We start from the raw sequence: 20,136 nt of genomic DNA on the forward strand, positions 1-20,136 counted from the left end.
AATGAAGATCACCATGGATTTCCATAACGTGGATATCAATCCTTCATATACCAACATAGCACTGCAGGACCAACCAATAGCACAGGAGGGTGAACTAGTGCTACAAGATCTAGACCAGGGGTCTTCAAACCTGGCCCTTTTATGACTTGTGGACTTCAGCTCCCAGAATTCCTCAGCTTATGAATGACTACTAGATGGCAAGAAGAATCAAAGGTTTCTATATCTCAGAGCTGCCTCTAATGGTGTCTTGGTTTTTTGCAGCTTAGCTGTGAGGCAGTTGAACCTTCTCCAATTGCCCAGGCACATTATATGACACATGAATGAACAGTGCTGCATCCGAGGTAGAGAGAGGTCTGCTTTGGTTAGGCTGTAATCTGCACTCCAGAACAGGAGAGCAATGTATTTAGGGATTTTTAAAGGGTTTTAGAAAACAACATATCAACTCGGATTTAAATATATGACTTTACTAGGGGAAGTCATTTTCGAACTATACTATTCTAGAGCTGATTGATATCAGCTGGGGTGTATTAAGAACCACATCTCGCTTATACTACAATTAGGTATGCTACATCGTCTCTCCTAAACTGCCTGAAGCAGATCAGCAACCACTAATGCTTTCACGCCAAGATAAAAATGCTACTCTGAAATCAATCTGTCTCTTTCTTTTATGTCTCCTGCATGTGGATTTCTAGCATTTGGGATTCGTGCGCCAAGGCCAGATGAAACAAACAGGCAGATTAAGCCATGATGCCCTTTGCCTGGTTTATTTCTATAAACACCGTAGGTGTGGCTGGTTAAACATTCAGGGGCTGCTTTGCAAGACAGCCGTGGTAGGTCTAGTCCAGGGGTAGGCAACCTTGGCTCTTTTATGACTCGTGGACTTCAACTCCCAGAATTCCTGAGCCAGCATAGCTGGCTCAGGAATTCTGGGAGTTGAAGTCCACGAGTCATAAAAGAGCCAAGGTTGCCTACCCCTGGTTTAGTCTCTCATTGATTCCTTTGGAGATGTATCCCCATTGCCAATCAAAGGGAAGCAGCAGATACGTGGAGACAACAGTTCTTTCCTTTTACCCCTTTACCTGGCTGCTTACTTTCTGCTTTTTAACCTCAAAGTAGAAGGGCATGCACCTTAACAGGTGCCTGAAGCTGCTAGCTCTTGAGATCTATCTTTGGCAGAATGTCACCACAGGCACATTGGAGACATCGCATCTAGATACCTGGCCTGGCCTGGCCTGCAGCAAACAGCAGTTGTTTTGTTATGGAAGTATGCAGGCAGCATTTAAATAAATATGCAACTCCACGCCTCCAGAGGGAGGAAAGAAAGAACAACACAGCTTGTGAGGCTGCACTTTTCGACTTTCCCTGACTAGCTTTCAGTGATGAGGTTGTAAAGGCTGACGATACCCGTGCAATTCCAACGAGGGAAGAGACACATTTCTATTGCTTGAGGTAAATGAGGAAAACCATGGCTCCTGCGCGTTTCATCTTTGCATCACTGGAAGTGCCATGCCGCAAGCCGGAAAATGAATTCAATGAGTCATTGTCTATGCTAATCCAACAGCAAGTCTCCCCAGAATGTCAGAATGGAAATTTTTCTCTAGTCTGGTTTGGAGAAGCCAGGACCAGAGCTGTGCTCTTTTCATTCTAAAGCAGTGCTTCTCAACCTTCCAGAACTTTTAAGATGTGTGGACTCCAACTCCCAGAATTCCCCAGCCAGCATGGAATTCTGGGAGTTGAGGTACACATATCTTAAAGTTCCCATGGTTGAGGAAACACTGCTCTAAAGCATGTGACGTACTTGTGAGCTATAATCCTTCCTGCACCTGAAGCAGACTTCTGGTACCTTTCCTCAAATCCAACCTTTGTCTTGTTCTGCCATCCTAGGCATGCAAGCAGATTGAAAGGTATCTATAGTAGTAAAAGATAATAAATATCCTAAAAAATATTGGACCTGCAGCCTGCAAGTAGTATCCTGCTACAGTTTTTGTGGCCCACAGGATGACTGGGAGCTCTGCCTGCTTTTCCCTGCAGTGCAGCTGATCAGTCTGGTAGGGAATAGACTGTTGATTTCAACAGTTACTGGAAATAAGAAAACAATCGTTTTTGAGAAAAGTCTTAGGGAGCTGGAGAGCAGCCTCACTGCTTCAATGATCTGTATTCTGATTGCTAGACTTCATAAATCATAGGTGTGTGTGTGTGTGAGAGAGAGAGAGGGGGGAGGGGGGAGGGACGGAGAGGGAGAGATGCTTTAAGGCAGGGGTGTCAAACTCAATTTCATTGAGGGCCGCATCAGCATTGCGGTTGCCCTCAGGGGGCCGGGTGGGTGTGGCCAGGGTGGGTGTGGCCTACTGGGTGGGCGTGGCTAGAGTGTGTATGGCCTACTGGGTGGGCGTGGCCAGCTACATCATTCACATCAAGGGTGCCTATGGGGGCCCAGGCAGGAGTGGGACAGATCTGAGGGTCTCTGGCAGGAGGAGCGTCTCTGGGCCAGGGCCAAGGCAGTGGGGGCCGTTCCCTCACTGTTTCCAGGATGGCTTCGCGGGCCGCATGAAACCACTTCGCGGGCCGGATCCGGCCCCCGGGCCTTGTGTTTGACATGTCTGCTTTAAGGCTTCTAGTTGTTTTGGCATAAAGTTGTTCTGGACAGAATTGTTCTAAAACAAATTATAGTAGCTACTAATAATGTCTCTTTTCCATCAGTTAACTTCTTCATTTGTTTTGTTCAACATATAAGCTGCCTCAACCATCAAAGCAAATCTTCATTATATAGAAGTTATTAAAGCAATAAAAACAAGAACGCAGTAATCAAAACAAAAATGTAATACGCAATACTATATCAGGGAAGAAAACACCATAAATAGTAAGGAATAATATTCTAATATAAATTCACGGGTCACAAATGGCTGTGCCCCAGAGCTTGCTGAGAAAGTCATGAACCAATCAACTTATTTCAAATCCTGTAAGCTTGTGCATCTGTCACTTCTGCAGAAACTGAAGTAGAATATCACAATACTGCAATAAATGCACATGATACAAAGCACCAAAAAATATCCCACATCACCCATTTCCAGACTGTTCAAACACCGAGACAGCAGAAATAAAAGTCATGCAATTTTTCCTTACCTTGTTCATCAAGGAGAATGTTGTCTGGTTTGACATCTCTGGAAAGCAAAATAAATATATGTATATATAATCTAAGGCAACTTACTCCTTATATTTCTTTCTCCACATCAAGCAAATTGCCCTAAGAAGCCATTAAACATATTGAGCTTTTGTTATTGTTTCCAAGATTGTAAAAATATTATCTATTATTGCCTACACAAAAACAGAGGTGTGAGATATTCTCCAAGAAATTTCATTTGAATGTAATGTATAGAAATTTCTCAGAAACCGAAGACATGTCACGGTTTGAATAAAATTCTTGCCAGTTGAAGTTGTCTTATGATCCTTCCATCTTCAAACAGTATTAAATAGCAGCTGCCATGGGTCTCTAGGTGAGAGTCAAACTGGATTGCACTGAAGAATAGGCGAGTGTAATTTTTCCAGTGGCATCTCTCTGGGAATGCATTTGTCCACATGAGGATCTGTTTTATTGTGGTTAAAATGTGGGACTAAAGTTCAGGAACATCTAGTTCCAAACTTCATTCAGTATGAAATTCACTGGACGATTCTAAGCTAGTAATTCAAAGGTTGATGTAAGCATATAGTGGAGGAATGAAATCAGGGATATGGTAAGTAAAAAGGAAATTACTTTTGCAAAGTACCATGGTTCTAATCTCAATCCATAACCTCTATGCCTCCTAGGAGGAGGAGGAGGAGGAGGAGGAGGAGGAGGAGGAGGAGGAGGAGGCTAATAACCTGGAAATGAGATTTCATTAGTTTAATGTTCCCCAATCTGATGTTCTCTAGATATGTTGGGACTTCGGTTCCTAGACTTTCCAGAAGAATTGGATGAAAATTGAGGAACCCATATAAAAAGCACCAGATCGGTAAAAGCTAAATACACTCTTTCGGCACTGAAACAATCTTGACTCATGGTAAGAGAGTTTTTCCAGACTTTTGACAGAAATAAAGAACAAAGCAAAACAAATCTGAGAAAGATTTTGATACAGCAGCCACTGGTCCCAATTATAATCCTATGGAAAGAAATTAAGAAGTGCATCAAAGAGCGAGATGACATGATCATGAAGTTGCCTGCATGTTCAAAATTCTATGTAACTAGAATATAGATCAAGATTAAGGTTTAGAAAATTAGGTTGTGATTATGTCCCATCTACAGTCATTCTATTTCATGGTAGGACTAGAGATTAAGTATTTACTGAAGAAAATTTACTCCAACTATAAAATCAATTTCAGAGTTGAGATTCTATACAGTTGTTTCCCAATGGGCTAGAAGATGAGTTCACAGAATTAGACCTGATCCTGACAGCTGCCAATAACAGATTGTTAGGTCACCTGTGTATAATACGCTGACTGCGCAAATAGTCCAAAGCTGACGCCATTTCACAGATATATAGTTTAACTGTTTCTTCTGTAAACTGCACATTCTGTTGAAGATGATAACGTAAGTCACCACCCAAGAGTAGATCCACCACCATGAACATGTCTTCTTCATCTTGGAAGGAGTACCTATAGAAAAAAGGGAGAACAGGGAATTCAATTATATTTGCACAGACAATATTACGCCTTATGATAGTTCTCCTTGTCACATAAAGACCTGGAAATGAGATGTCCTTAGTATTATATTCCCCAACCCAGTGCCCCCTGGATATATTAGGACTTCAGTTCCTAGAATTTCCAGAAGAATTGGTTGGAATGTGCTCAAATAATAACAATGCTTCTACATATCTAAATATATGTCCTTCAATTTCTTTCATTTGTCCCAGTTTCTTTGAACCACTGATATTTATATATTTGGGGGTGTCACTTTGTTTTAATCCTTATTACTGCTAGCTGTTTCCTATTCTGTATCTAGTAGGGAGCAGCTGCCATAGTTAATTTTAACTTGTTTATGTAATCCTGTTTCTATATCTGGCTGGATCACATGGCTTCTATAAGATGATCATTACACAGTAATTTTTTCCAGGCATAATCAATAATGTACTGGAATACCAAGCAGCCTGTCTCATTTCATTATCAAAGGATAACCAGTGCCATCAGTGCAAATGACTCATTGGCAAGATTTTGTTGCCTGGAATCTTTTTAATACAGAAAATCTGGGAAGTCATTAGCTGGACATTTTTGTTCTATCTGCCAAAACTGAGTGGAAAAAACTAAAAGGGGTGATCACATAGGTCATAGAATTATTTTCTTCTAAGCCTATCTAGAGATTCAATTAGCTTAGAAACACGAGTTAGAAAATCGATTTCCCTTTATCGCCCCCAATAAATTGAGTGTACTTTACCTGGGTCTTTGTAAAAAGCAAATAACATGGTTATTCCTTTATATTTCTACATTTGTAACAGGGTTCAGAAAAGCAGCCACGATCCTTCCAGACGGTGTCCAATCCCCACCCCACAAATTAAATTTAGAAACACCAAAAAAATCCCTAACAAAACTTCCAGAAGAAGCACTCATAAGAATTTAGATAAAAGTGTAAGATTTCAGGGATGAAAATACTGAAAACTTACCAAAAATGTTTATAAGATTTGGTGCATATTTATTTTATTTTATTGTTTATTTTATTCTTTGTTACATGCCATTACATATGTTGACTCAGTAGTGCCGCCTATCTCTTGGGGAAAAAAATGCCAAGGTCTGAATTATCCATTCAGAATGCTACAGGAAGGATGTTTTATTTACATTTCAAAGTGTTGTAGATAAAAACCAGACAAGACAACCAAAAGGATAAAGAGGCCTGAGCAATTCCCCTGTGAGACACATTGCTATTCAGTGCCTTTTCAGCTTAAGAGTAAAGAGGGGAGCCAAAGACACATATTATTAGTATAGGTAAACATCCGCGAGTGGCTACATAAAAATTATTCTTTCATATAATACAGGGGTGTCAAACTCAATTTCATTGAGGGCCGCATTAGCATTGCGGTTGCCCTCAGGGGGCCGGGTGGGTATGGCCAGGGTGGGCGTGGCCTACTGGGTGGGTGTGGCTAGAGTGCATATGGCCTGCTGGGTGGGCGTGGCCAGCTCTACATTGTTCGCATCAAGGGTGCCTATGGGGGCCTGGGCAGGAGTGGGACAGATCTGAGGGTCTCTGGCAAAAGGAGGGTCTCTGGGCCAGGGCCAAGGCAGTGGGGGCCGTTCCCTCACTGTTTCCAGGATGGCTTCGTGGGCCACATGAAACCACTTTGCGGGCCGGATCCGGCCCCCGGGCCTTGTGTTTGACATGTCTGATATAATACCAAAACCTTGGGTGGGGTGTGTGTGGGGGGGGGGGGGAGGAAGCCTTTACATATCACAGTTAACTTCCAGAATTTATTATCACATAAAGTGATAGTCCCCAATCTGAACAACTTTGAAAGGAAGTCACACAACTGCGTAAGAGATAAAGGTATCAATACAGTACTTAGCACAGGTACGTCTTACTTCCAAGACTCGATCTGTGCACACTTCAACAGCAAATTGCTGTCGAAAGTGAAACAGAAGAAACTATTGGACCCCAGTTCAGTTGGTGGTCCCTGGTTGGACATTTAGAAACGGAATGTTAAATTAGACCTTTAACTTTGATCCAGCGTATATACTTTTTTTCTTACATTCTTAAAACCAGAGGGTGTGCATTTTATATTTATCATTATTAGGCTAAGCTTTCTCCTAGAGAATCGAAGCTGGAGACCTGTCCCCACCCTGCCTCTTTATTGTGACACAGTAGTTAGGGTCGAATCCCGAGTGCCGCGTAGCAGAGTGAGCACCTGTTACTCGTCCCAGCTTCTGCCAACCTAGCAGTTCGAAAGCACGTAAAAATGCAAGTAGAAAAATAGGGACCACTACGGTGGGAAGGTAACAGCATTCTGTGCGCCTTTGGTGTCTAGTCATGCCGGCCACATTTTTATTTTATTTTTATTTTAATCCCATTTATATCCCGCCCTTCTCTGAAGACTCAGGGCGGCTTACAATTTAAGCACAAACCAATGTGCTTAGCAATAGCCTTCATTCTATGTATATGCCTGCTTATTAGGGCTTTCCCCCCCCCCCAAGCGGCATTTTTACAAAGTCATCTTAATTGCCCCCAACAATCTGGGTCCTGGTTTTACCTACCTTGGAAGGATGGAAGGCTGAGTCAACCTTGAGCCTGGTGGGATGCGAACCTGCACTAATTGCAGGCAGCTGGTGTTACTTAAGGAGGCATTAGCCCACTGCTCCACCAAGGCTCTTGACCCACATGACCACGGAGACGTCCTCGGACAAGCACTGGCTCTTCGGATTTGAAACGGAGATGAGCACCGGCCCCTAGAGCTGGAAACGACTAGCACGCATGTGCGGGGGAACCTTTACCTTTACCTTTTAGTTCGGGTAACAAAGGACATTCAGCCATGAAAGCTCACTCAGTGACTTTGGGTCAATCACCCCATATATTTGTTATGGAGGGGAGGGTGGTGGAGAAAAAGAGTGCTATGTTTTCAGCCTTGAGACAGGGAGGATCTCCCTGAAGTTTCAACTGAGTTTCTTATACACCAGTCTGCATGCGTCTTTTCAGTAGAGAGGTGACTTTTTATAGTAACGGACTGAGAAGCCTATCCACCCAATTACAACCTTGCTGATGTCAGTTCAGGATTTTTTTTTCTGTAGCCCTGTTCCTCACATGAGTTAGTTGTTGGTTTGAAAACTATTAAGAATGAGAGTAGAAAGAGAACTGCTATAGGCTGTAGCAAACTAATTCAATATAATTCATTTTTTAAAGATTAGTAATAACTTTAAATGAAAAAAAGTAAATATGCCAAACCGAGATAAATTCTCCTAAAATTATGGTAGCCAACATTCCTATGAAATCCTTCCCTAAACCAATAAGATACAGATTATCTCAGAATCCCATTGTCCAATTGCATCAAATAAAAAAAAATCCACTATTTCCACTATTTAATGTTTAATCTATATTGCATTTCATTACATTCTTCATTTATTCCAATTGGTTTCTTTTTCCTCAACAGCCTTCTCCAAACTTGTGCCTTCAAAGTGTCATAATTTCAGCTTTAATAATTCCTGAACCAACATGGGCAGCCAGGCAACCAGCCAGCCAAACTAATCTAATAATTACCTAATTCTATTCTATTCTTCTTCTCTAGCTATATATTAAGAAACTAGGCTTTATTACAGGAACTCTTATCATAAGCCAGCTGTTGCATAACTGGACTCTCCATTTCTATAGATATTCTGAATCTGTAGTCTATTAAGATGCTGGATTTCTATAATGCCAAGTTTTGTCTGCTATAGATTATGGACTCTACCATTTTCTTTTATGCATAATGGAATTTTGAAAATCATACTCTATGCACTGGTGTACTGAAGACCCTTTAATGAAAAGACTAACATGCTTTCCACTAGATGCATACATTTGGAAAATCAGTGGAACATACATTCTTTAAAATATGAGAAAAAAAGAAATTCACCAAAGATTCACTAAGAAGACATGCTCAATTTCTTGTAGAATCTCTAGCTCTCTGAACACGTTCCGGACCTCATCTCTTTCAATGCACTGTTGTTTATTCATGTACTTCATGGCATACATCTTCTCAGTATCTCTTTTTTGTACAATGCACACCTAGATGTAACAAAACAAAACAAAAAGTTGAATTAATGTGTGTCTTTGTACTTCATTTATCTACATCAGACATGTCAAACACAAGGCCCGTGAAGTGGTTTCATCCGGCCCATGAAGTGGTTTCATGCGGCCCACAAAGCCATCCTGGAAACAGTGAGGGAACGGCCCTCACTGCCTTGGCCCTGGCCCAGAGACCCTCCTCCTGCCAGAGACCCTCAGATCTGTCCCACTCCTGCCCAGGTCCCCATAGGCACCTTTGATGCGAACGATGTAGAGCTGGCCATGCCCACCCAGTAGGCCATATGCACTTTAACCACACCCACCCAGTAGGTCACGCCCACCCAAGCCACACCCACCCAGCCCCCTGAGGGCAACCGCAATGCTGATGCGGCCCTCAATGAAATTGAGTTTGACACCCTTGATCTACATTGAGATATCGTGATGAGCATCCAGGAAATCATTTAGCAAACCACGTTATTTTCTGCACACCTTCATTCAGAAAGTTATGAAGGAAAAGGCAAGTCTACCATTTGAGAAAAAAAATGTGTTGTTGTTTTTTAAAAAAAGTGTCAGCATCCGATAATGTCATTTTAGCAAAATATCCAAAGACAGTGCAATCAATCAAATGTGTTGAATTTTCTCTCTTATAATAACTAACCAGTATGTCTGAAAGGTTATGCTGGCTGAGAAGAATATGAGACTTGACATCAAATGCCATCATGCAGGAGAAAGCTTACCCAGGGACTCTTATGAGAATCCATAGAAGGGTAGCTTGATTCTATTATAATCTTCAGCCTGTGGTGAGAAGGTAGGCTTAAGACAACAGTTTTGTCAGAGAACAGCCTTTCCCAGACTCTTTATATTTCAGATGTACGTCCTTCACCTCCCAAAATTTCCTAGCCAGCAGAACAATTGCTGAAAATCCTGGAACCTAAAATCCACAAACCTGGAGAAAGCCAAGGCTGGCATTAGATTCTTTCACTTTAAATTCATGTATTACTTGTTCATTGGTTGTGTAATTCAGAGGTCACCAACACTTTGGGCACCAGGGACCAGTTAGGTGGAGAGAGGTTTTTCCACGGACCAGAGGGTGCGTGGTTTCGTGTGCTGCCTGCATCCTGCAGATGAGGCTTTGCTTGTTTGTGCGGACCGGTTGCTGGCATGCGGTGGCCCGGTACTGGTCCACGGACCAGGGGTTGGGAACCCCTGGTGCAATTGATTTGCCTCCTCAATCCTAGCAGAATTCTAGGCAGCATGCAGATAATGAAAGTTTAAAAATTACATAATAACTGCAATCGTCATCATTATCAGTGCAGCGGAGTATAATGACTCCTGTTTTAGCAGCGTCCTGACACTGAAGATGCCAAATATTAGCTGTCAGGTTCAGACTTTCCAATGTCATAAGAGCAGCAGATGAAACAATCATTTTCCATGCCAAAGGTAATGTCCAAATTATACTTAGAAGAATACAATTTAGTGACAAGCAATGAAATAATTCATTGTACTAGCAACTGTGAAACTCTATGAATCATCAAAATGAGGGTACAGAAAGAGACAACAATCTCAAGAAAGATGGTATGAAACACTGTGAGTGGGGAATTGCTCCTCCACCAAATGTACTGAATCCCACTGTGTTTCTGGGCTCAGCTCAAAAATCTGCTTGGCCCTTTAATCCTTAATTTGGGACTGGAATATAGTAAGAGCTTCTTGTCTCCACATACAGTTGTTTATATTACAATTCCTCAAAGAAATGTATTTGGGTGTCCCTGTTCATAAGCTACACAGAAAGGAGTTTTTTTTTTCCCTTGGTGATGGCACTTTTATTGTGGGTGCCATCCCTCAACACAGGAATGGAGCATGTTATTTCCTAAGCTTTAAAATCATCTGTACATTCCAGTTGGCATATCATTTGCTTTTTTTGCACTTGTAGATTGTGGCATTTTGGCATTCTTTTTCTGATAATGTTAACGTTTTGTAACATATTTAATGTGAGAAGTGACTGAAACAAGCCATGTGAGAATTTGCATGAAGGATTTCTGATTTCAGGTGGGAAAGTTGCTCAGCTCACTTGATCCAGGATTTCCTAGTCTGTTGAAAGCTGTTAAGCATTGGCATGGCTAATAATAAGGAAGGATGCAGCAGTTACCTGTAATCAGGGCTTTTTTTCCTCATAGAACGCTCAGAACGGAGTTCCGGCACCTTTTTTGGATGGGACCTTGTAGGGTAGGCAAGGCAGATTGTATGACGTGTGAGTTCTGGCACCTTTTTCTTTTTAAAAAAAGCACTGCCTGTAATTCAGTATCTTCTGCAGTAGCATTTCATTGACTTACTCTATGCTTCTATTTTCTTATTTACAATTTAGAGATAGAAGAGATTCTCCATTCTACAATTAAACCAAAAGAGTATATGAACCAGATATTCTGTGACCTCTACATCCATTTTCAGGCTGTAGAACAGAGGTGTCAAACTTCTAGCCCACGGGCCGGTTGCATCATACGGAGGCTGCGCCCACCCCAGCTCCGGCAATGCAAAAAAAAAAAAAAAGTCACAATACCTCACGTCACATCACATGACATGGCGAGTTTAACACCCGTGGTGTAGAATAATGGCAATACCTTCAGCTCCGATGTTCTTGGAAGGAAAGGCAACTCTCCTGCTTCTCATTTTTCCTTTCATCTACATGTTATTTTTATATGCCATCTTTTTTTCTTGATAGACTTCAAAAAGGCAGGCACATTTCACTTCTCCATTTTATCCTTAAAACAGTATTTTAAACACCAGGGGCTGGCAACTTGATGCCCTGGCCCTCAGCCACACAAAGTGCATGTCATGGAGCTTTGATGCATGGGCTAACGAGGAACAGACTTCCAATTATTTGCTTAGTTTAGCTCATCAGATGGCTTACAAGGAGAAAAATCCCTCTTCAATCTAAGAGAATAGTGGATGATGGCCCAACATAACCAAGTTTACAGCCAATTAATAATTTGGCAGTTAATACTTTGTCAATACTTTTGTGTTTCATGTATAGACCAGTTTATGTCGGCCAATATTGTAATCTGTAAAGAAGAGGATAAGGTGTATTTTTTTTCCTCTTTTCCCACTATACCCTATTTATTTTCTCTCTTTCTTTCTTTTCTTCACCTAACTTGTGCTGGCCTATTTTTGGTTGAGATTTACCATCAGAGCCGTAACATAATATAAACATTAGGAACTATTATGGAAAATAGGTTTTTCGAAGGCAATAGCCAAGATACTTAAAAATAAACCATCCAATTTAGACCGTTGTTTCAGAAATGAAAATTGATTAATTTATATCATACTGGAATGCCATGGAGCAGATTACCTGAACTTTCCTACATTATATTATGAGAACTTTTGGAAATTTTGAGCAACAGCTTCAACAGTACAGTGTTATTGGTTATGTTTGCAAAAGCAGAATATCACTTAAGTCTAAAAGATTCCTGGCACACATTACCCAAGATATCAGACTTGCCCTACATAATTTTGTACATAGTTTCATAAAACAAAGTATGAAAATGTAGTTGATCTATCAAGAAAATTATTGTTTACTGACTGAAGATTTAGGATATAAAGAGGTACTATATACAGGGACACGGTGGCTCAGTGGGTTAGGACGCTGAGCTTGTCGATCAGAAGGTTGGCAGTTTGGCGGGTCGAATCCCGAGTGCTGCATAACAGAGTGAGCGCCTGTTACTCGTCCCAGCTTCTGCCAACCTAGCAGTTCGAAAGCACGTAAAAATGCAAGTAGAAAAATAGGGACCACTACGGTGGGAAGGTAACAGCGTTCCATGCGCCTTTGGTTTCTAGTCATGCCGGCCACATGACCACGGAGATGTCCTCGGACAAGCGCTGGCTCTTCGGCTTCGAAACGGAGATGAGCACCAGCCCCTAGAGTCGGAAACGACTAGCACGCATGTGCGGGGGAACCTTTACCTATATACAGCCTTTATGACTGTATTGGTAATATTTATCTGATAATGTTGGGAACTGGATAGCCGTTGGCAACAACTGCCAAATCTTGCTTTGTGGTATACAGGTAGTCCTTGACTTACAATAATTCATTTAGTGACCATTCAAAGTTACAATAGCACTGAAAAAAGTGACTTATGACCATTTTTTACACTTACAACCATTGCAGCACTCCCATGGGCACGTGATCGAAACTCAGATGCTTGGCAACTGACTCATATTTATGATGATTGCAGTGTCCTGGGGTCATGTGATCACTTTTTGCGGGCTTCTGACAAGCAAAGTCAATGGGGAAGCCAGATTCACTTAACCATTGTGTTAGTAAGTTAACAACTGCAATGATTTGCTTAACAACTGTGCCAAGATCGTAAAATGGGGCAAAACACTTAACAGTCGTTTCACTTGGCAACAGAAATTTGGGGCTCAATTGTGGTCGTACGTTGAGGGCTACTTGTAGTTTAACAAGGACCACTGGGATCTATGCCCATAAGCCCTCCACTAACTTATAAAACCTCCCCAAAAGAAAGCTGATAAGCCGCCTGGGAAAACCAAGGGAAATCATCAACACAATTAAAAAATGAAAGTTAGAATATTTCGGACACGTGATGCGACACCCAGAAAAATACGGCATACTCCATTTAATCCTCCAGGGAAAGACTGAGGGCAAACGATGTCCAGGCAGAAGAAGAGCATCATGGCTTCAAAATCTAAGGGACTGGTTTGGACAAAACTCAGCAGCACTTTTTTGTGCGGCTGCTGATAAAAACAGCATCGCCAACATGATCGCCAACGTCCGATAACGGATGTGGCACAAGAAGAAGAAGAAGGAAAGAAAGTTCCAGAAAGATCTTCAGCACAAGAGCTATTCTTAGTTAATTGTGTATGGAGATTTCTCAGATAAGAGGAATGTGAAAGGGAAATATGTGATTCAGAATTACAAGTGAAGCAATCTGAAGGTTGTCAGTTGTCAGAATAAGCATGGGGTTATCAATATTTTATTCCATCTACATTGTATAATGCCTTAAAAGGTCTTCCCTGGATAATCTGGAAAATGCCCGTTAAGAAGAGTTCTAACATCTTACTTGCAACAGTTACTGTACATGCTGTTCAAACGTTCACAGGGCATGACCCAACAGTTCTCTCATAGACGCTACCCAGCAACTGCCTCTGAATATACAAGCTTTATTTAGCAGTCCAAAAAAATTACTACATACATGTTACTTGTATGGAAAAAAGTAGAATATTACATACTTTGTGCTGTATCTGATCTTTTTCCTGTGATTAAATTAAATCATAAAGATCTGGAAACAAGTTTACTCAGGCAAGATAGAAGATCTCTCCCATCTCTAATCACATTTACAGTATGGGACTTCTGGAAAATTTTATATAAATCTGAGGGGGTTTTTCATAACCAAAGCAGATAACAACATCATTAATCTCCTCTTTGTTTCATGACTTTTATTTGGTAAGGAATGAATGCTTAAAGCAGGGGTCTTCAAACTTGGCCCTTTTATGACTTGTGGACTGAGGAATTCTGGGAGTTCAAGTCCACAAGTCATAAAAGGGCCAAGTTTGAAGACCCCTGGCTTAAAGCATTTAAAAATCATGCTGAATTTTAAAAAAAAAAAATAACTGTGTATCAAGCTGGTTTGAACAGGGCTTCCTGCTTGGAAAGTTTTAAATGAATACAGGCTTAAAGTTTTATTCTGTGAGCTACCATTCAGAAAATGAGTGTTCAGAAGGGAATTCAACCACTATCATAGTGGTGTGGGATACAATAACTCAAGCACACATTTTAACATTGAGTAAAGATTTCAAGATTAATTTTTATGGGTCTGCTAAGTGAGATAAGCTCTAAAAAAAGAAAATCTTAATTATAAATGTTTTCTCTAAAATGAATGATGGGATTATAGGTTATCTCAAAGTCTGAAAATTACATTATTTTTATTGCATCCTTCTAAGAAAAAATGGGCAATGTATAGTTTTCTCATACTGAAAGATTATAAATAGTCATCCTGTTCTCTATATAACTTATTTGTATATAGAGTGCACGTGTGAGATTATACTGTTCAGAGGTTTAGATCTGTCTCCATGGGCTTTAGTTGTGTATTTTTACTCTACAACAAAGATGGGGAACAGGTACCAATTCACATATTGCAAAACTACAACTCCCAACATTACTCAAAAATGGCCTTGCTGGTTTTCACATTAGCAGGAGTGACAGTTAAGTAACAATTCTGGAGACTCAAGAATTCCTCAACTGAGCATCTGAACTCACATGTGTACCGTTGTGTAAAAATAAATTCCGTGGGTTGCTACATTTTAGAAATAGAAACAGTTCAGCAGAACTATTTCTAAACAGACTATTTGTAGATGGCTGTGAAAATTTGCCTGGAGGCACACATTTTTCAAGAATCAAAGCAGTTACGTTTACTCTTCTTTCCTACAGACAACCCGAACATTTAAAATAACAGTCAAATTATACATCCCTCAAATTAAAATAAAAAAGAGAAACAAAATGGGGTACATTTGAAAAGGAGGGGGGGACCTCATAAAAATCACAGCAGCTGGCATGATAATGAAGCTATTGTCACTGAAATTATCTCATTATTTTTTAAACTTTTTTGCCAAGTAGAGAGTCAGCACATAGAATTTAAATCAGCAGATCCTCAACGAGTTGTTGAAAAACAGGGTAATAATTGCTAATGCCATGAAACAATGAACTTTTCCAATTATAGGTTCAAAATATGAAAAGAATCTATAGTAAGAACAAGATTGGCAGCTTAGTTCCTAAAATGTTCCCTACTTCTAAATCAGTAATCATTGATCCCATAAAATATACTGCTTGTATCTTTTACAATAAGAAATCAAAAGTAATTTCCTATTGCAATGCAAAATTGTTATATGCAATACTATTTCCCAATAAAGATTCTCAAATTCTGTGATCCTGAGACCACGAGTGGAACAAGAAATAAATGTATAGATATACCATTTACTTTTAATAATTATATTTTAATTACATTTTACAGCAGTTGAAACCATGAGAGTAACTTTACAGCCATGCAAAATAATTTTATTGGAAATAAGCAAAAACTAAAATTAAATGTGAAGCCATAATTTAATGGGAAAGAGGAGCTCCTCATTTCTGTATAATTCCTGAAATCCATATTTCATTTTTGAGCCAACCACTCTCATTCACCAAGGAAAAAGAAAGAAAAGACACTGTCTGTGCTTTAAATCAGTTTCTCTTAAGTGTTTCCATTTGCAAAAGAGTGCCAGGCACAGCTCCTTTGGGTGCTCTTTCCCAATGCAGCAACAATAGCAGCATAATTATCTTTTTCCCCAGACATAATAATAATAATAATAATAATAATAATAATAATAATAATAATAATAATAATAATAATAATAATAATAATAATAATAATAATTTTATTTATATACCGCCCTTCTCCCGAAGGACTCAGGGCGGTGAACAGGGCAGATATATAAAAAATACAAAAATACAAAAGTTAAAAGAAAATTAAACATATGCCCAGCTAAAAACAATAAATACAGATATTAAAAATGACATAAAAACCCAACCCATCCCCCTTCAGGCCAGGCCGGCTTGTTCAAATAAGAATGTCTTCAGATCGCGACGGAAGGAGCAAAGGTCGGGCGCCATCCGGAGCTCAACTGGCAGCCGATTCCATAGCTCCGGGGCGCCCATAGAGAAGGACCTCCCCCTGGGGGCCACCAGGCAACATTCTCTGATCGGTGGCACCCTGAGGAGGCCCTCTCTGTGGGAGCGCACAGGGCGGAGGGAAGTTGATGCCGGCAGCAGGTGCTCCCTAAGGTAATGTTTATTTCCATAAATATTTCCCCTTTGTAAATCCCTTCCCTTCCCTTTTGTGCACTTAAGGCACGGCTTTTCAACCAGTGGTACAGGTACCACCTGTGGTACATTGGCACCTGGCAGGTGGTATGCAACCATCCTAGAAAAGTGGTAGCGAGGGAGGGGAATGAGCTGAACCGGTGGCAGCACCGCACAAATCTGAGCAAGAGATGGCTGGAGCTGCAGGGCTGTCAGGACTCAGCAGAAGCGCCAGGATCAGCGCCAGGATCCAGCTGGAGCTCGGCGCTGATCCTAGCGCTTCTGAGCCCAGAAGAAGCGCTGATCAACTGGAATATTGCAGCATCTCCAGGGTCTTGTGATTTACATTCAGATGCTTGGCAACTGATTCATATTTATGACGGTCACAGTGTCCCAGGGTCATGTGAAGCAACCACCCAGCAGAGGTGGGAGGGAATAAAAACCAAACACCCCCATCCCATCCCTGCTGCCAATCCTCAACAGAAATGCTCACAACAATGAAAACCTCGGACAGGAGGAAGAGCACCGCCAGGCGGGCAGGCAGGCGTCTTGCTCGGCTGTGGCTTGGGGGGCATTTTTTTCAGTGCCATTGTAACTTCGAACAGTCATTAAGCGAACTGTTGTAAGTTGAGGACTCCCTGTACTTCATCACTTTTTTCCTTTTTTTTTTTTTGGTCATCAAGTTTTTGACACCTTGCTAGGCGACTGGTGGTACTTGGATGTTGCCATATCCTAAAAGTGGTACAATGGGTGAAAAGGTTGAAAAGCCCTGACTTAAGGGATGACCAGACTGTGTTTTAAAAACGTAACAAAACTTCAGGCTTGATACAGGACTCTGAAAATATCTGCCTGGTTTTATGTTAAACCTACTTTATCAAGTCTGCTTAGAAGGAACTTAAAAGAAAAGTACATTCCGGGTTCCTCCATCTATTGTCTTCCAATCCTCTCTGATGGAGAACAAACCATTCTCTTCTAGCTGTTTTTAAATTACTGATGGGGTACGTGCTTTGCATATTTATGTCCTCAGTTGACGTAGGCTTGAAGGTCAAAGGGCAAGACTGCTGGCCGAGATTTACGCAGAGCTAGTTGAAGAGCAGAAAAAAAAAGTTATTAATAAAACTGTTAAAGAGTAGAAACCTAGTAATTCATCTTGCATTTATGTGGCCCACATCTAACATCTTCACTGTCTTCAACATCCATAGATTTTTTTTTCACTGATTCAAATAGAATTGAAGATTGACTGTCTTCAACATCCATAGATTTTTTTTTCACTGATTCAAATAGAATGGAAGATTGAACTGAGAGTCCTCTGAGTCAGGATTCTGTGTCCCTGATCTCTGGATCTCAGTTCCTCGCTATTTTGTATAGATGGACACATAAGGAAACTCACAAACAGTGAAATTCAATGTTTTTTCAATCACGGAGTCATTAGCCATTAAGAATTCCAGGAAGAAGAGTTTTGGTATCCTCTCCCTATCTTTTCCTACTTGCTGCCCGCCAGCCATGCTGTACTAAAACGCCTAGAATTTCCAGAGAAAAAGACTTTCTCTCTTGAAAACACAATTCCTGTATTGGATGATTCTTGAGATGCCATTTGTTCCTTTAAGAACATTCCATTTCAGGCTATTTAATGATACTTGAGTGTTTAGATCATAATGAAATGAGCTATGAACCTTGCTGAGAACGAAAGTCCTCTAATAACCTATCCAGAGCTATCTCACGGCAGCTATACAAGCAGAGCACAGAACTGAAAAACAACTACTTTGTATTCTGTGCAATATGCATGAGCAGTATCAAATGCTAGAAAATAATTGCTGGAGCTGTGTTAAGCCAGGATGTCTTCTCTGCAGAGGGGATTTCAACTTGAAATGCCATATGCAATCTCTGGTTCTATTTGTTGCATATGAAAAGAAAAATATTGAAGGAATTTCCATTCTACCAATGTAGTTTCTTTCACTGCAAGGCAGTGACGTCAATAAATAAAAGCCCCTAGTAACGTTCTCTAATTTATGCAACTATCTAGCCCAGGGCTTTTCAACCAGTGGTACGGGTACCACCTGTGGTACATTGGCACCTGGCAGGTGGTACGCGACTGTCCTAGAAAAGTGGTAGCAGGGGAGGGGAATGAGCTGAACCGGTGGTAGCACCGCACAAGCCTGAGCGAGAGACGGCTGGAGCTGCAGGGCTGTCAGGGCTCAGCGGAAGCACCAGGATCAGTGCCAGGCTCCAGTTGGAGCTGATCCTGGCACTTCTGAGCCCAGAAGAAGCGCCGATAAAGCTGGAATGTTGCAGCATCTCCAGGGTCTTGTGATTTACATTCAGATGCTTGGCAACTGATTCATATTTATGACGGTCACAGTGTCCCAGGGTCACGTGAAGTGACCAAAACCTGCTGCAACCACCCAGCAGATGGAGCGGGGGTGGAATAAAAACCAAACAGTCCCCCACTGCCAATTCTCAACAGAAATGCTCACGACAATGAAAACCTCGGACAGGAGAAAAAGGGCCGCTGGGTGGGCAGGCAGGTGTCTTGCTCGACTGTGGCTTGGGGGGGCACTTTTTTCAGTGCCATTGTAACTTTGAACAGTCACTAAGTGAAGTGTTGTAAGTCAAGGACTACCTGTACCTGATCACTTTCTTTTTTTGGGGGGTGGGTTTCATCAAGCTTTTGACACCTTGCTAGGTGACTGGTGGTACTTGGATGTTGCCCTATCCTAAAAGTGGCACATAGGGTGAAAAGGTTGAAAAGCCCTGTTCTAACCCATTCCTGTTGAATATGACTGGAATGACACATCTTGATAAGCCATAATGTTTTTGTTGGTTTGCTTGTTTTCAGCTTAGTATAATGTGCTACTATTAGTAAATAAGCCATAGTTTGGCTTAGGTCCCTAAATCAATCATGGTTTCCAATCATGATTTGTTGTTAGCTTATTAATCATATTCAATAAATCATATTAAACCAGATGTTTAAAAGTCATAGTTGTGAGACGGCGGCAAATCAATTAACTAATTAAATAGTGCATCCTGTTTGACTCGTCCTATTACAATATGCCCCACTAATTAATTTTAGAAGATATAGAGTGCAGCATTTGTCTAATTTGTCCACAATTCACCCTTAGCTTTTCCAATTTTGTGTTTTCTGTCAATAACAACAACAACAACAACAACAACAATAATAAGTTGGAAGGGACCTTGGAGTTTTTCCAGGCCAACCCTCTGCTCAGACAGGAAACCCTATATCAAGCATGTCAAACTTGCGACGTCACGTGACTTTGCGTGACGTATCGTGACTTTTCCCCCATTGCCAGCAATGGGGTGGGCATAGTTTCGGCATGATGCATCCGGCCCACAGGCCAGCAGTTTGACATATCTGCCCTATACCATTTCAGACAAATGGCTGTCCGGTCTCTTCTTAAAAACTTCCAGTGTTGGAGCATTCACAACCTCTGGAGGCAGGTTGTTCCACTGGTTAATTGTTCTAACTGTCAGGAAGTTTCTCCTTAGTTCTAGGTTGCTTCTCTCCTTCATTAGTTTCCATCCGTTGCTTCTTGTCCTGCCTTCAGGTGCTCTGGAGAATAGC

At 41.1% G+C, this 20,136-nt stretch overlaps 1 protein-coding gene across 1 annotated transcript in view; it reads right to left on the bottom strand.

Moving 5' to 3' along the window:
* Nucleotides 1-20,136, bottom strand: part of STK32C (serine/threonine kinase 32C) — a gene marked incomplete at both ends in the record, with an annotated part of 203,012 nt that overhangs the window by 16,711 nt on the left and 166,165 nt on the right. Inside the window, 3 exons of the mRNA XM_083364766.1 lie at nucleotides 3,124-3,161; nucleotides 4,456-4,629; nucleotides 8,559-8,710. Coding sequence (XP_083220892.1) covers nucleotides 3,124-3,161; nucleotides 4,456-4,629; nucleotides 8,559-8,710 — 364 coding nt within the window. The remainder of the gene's footprint in view (nucleotides 1-3,123; nucleotides 3,162-4,455; nucleotides 4,630-8,558; nucleotides 8,711-20,136) is intronic.

This window comes from Vipera ursinii (genome assembly GCF_947247035.1).
Source record: "Vipera ursinii genome assembly, chromosome: 5".
Lineage (NCBI taxonomy): Eukaryota > Metazoa > Chordata > Lepidosauria > Squamata > Viperidae > Vipera > Vipera ursinii.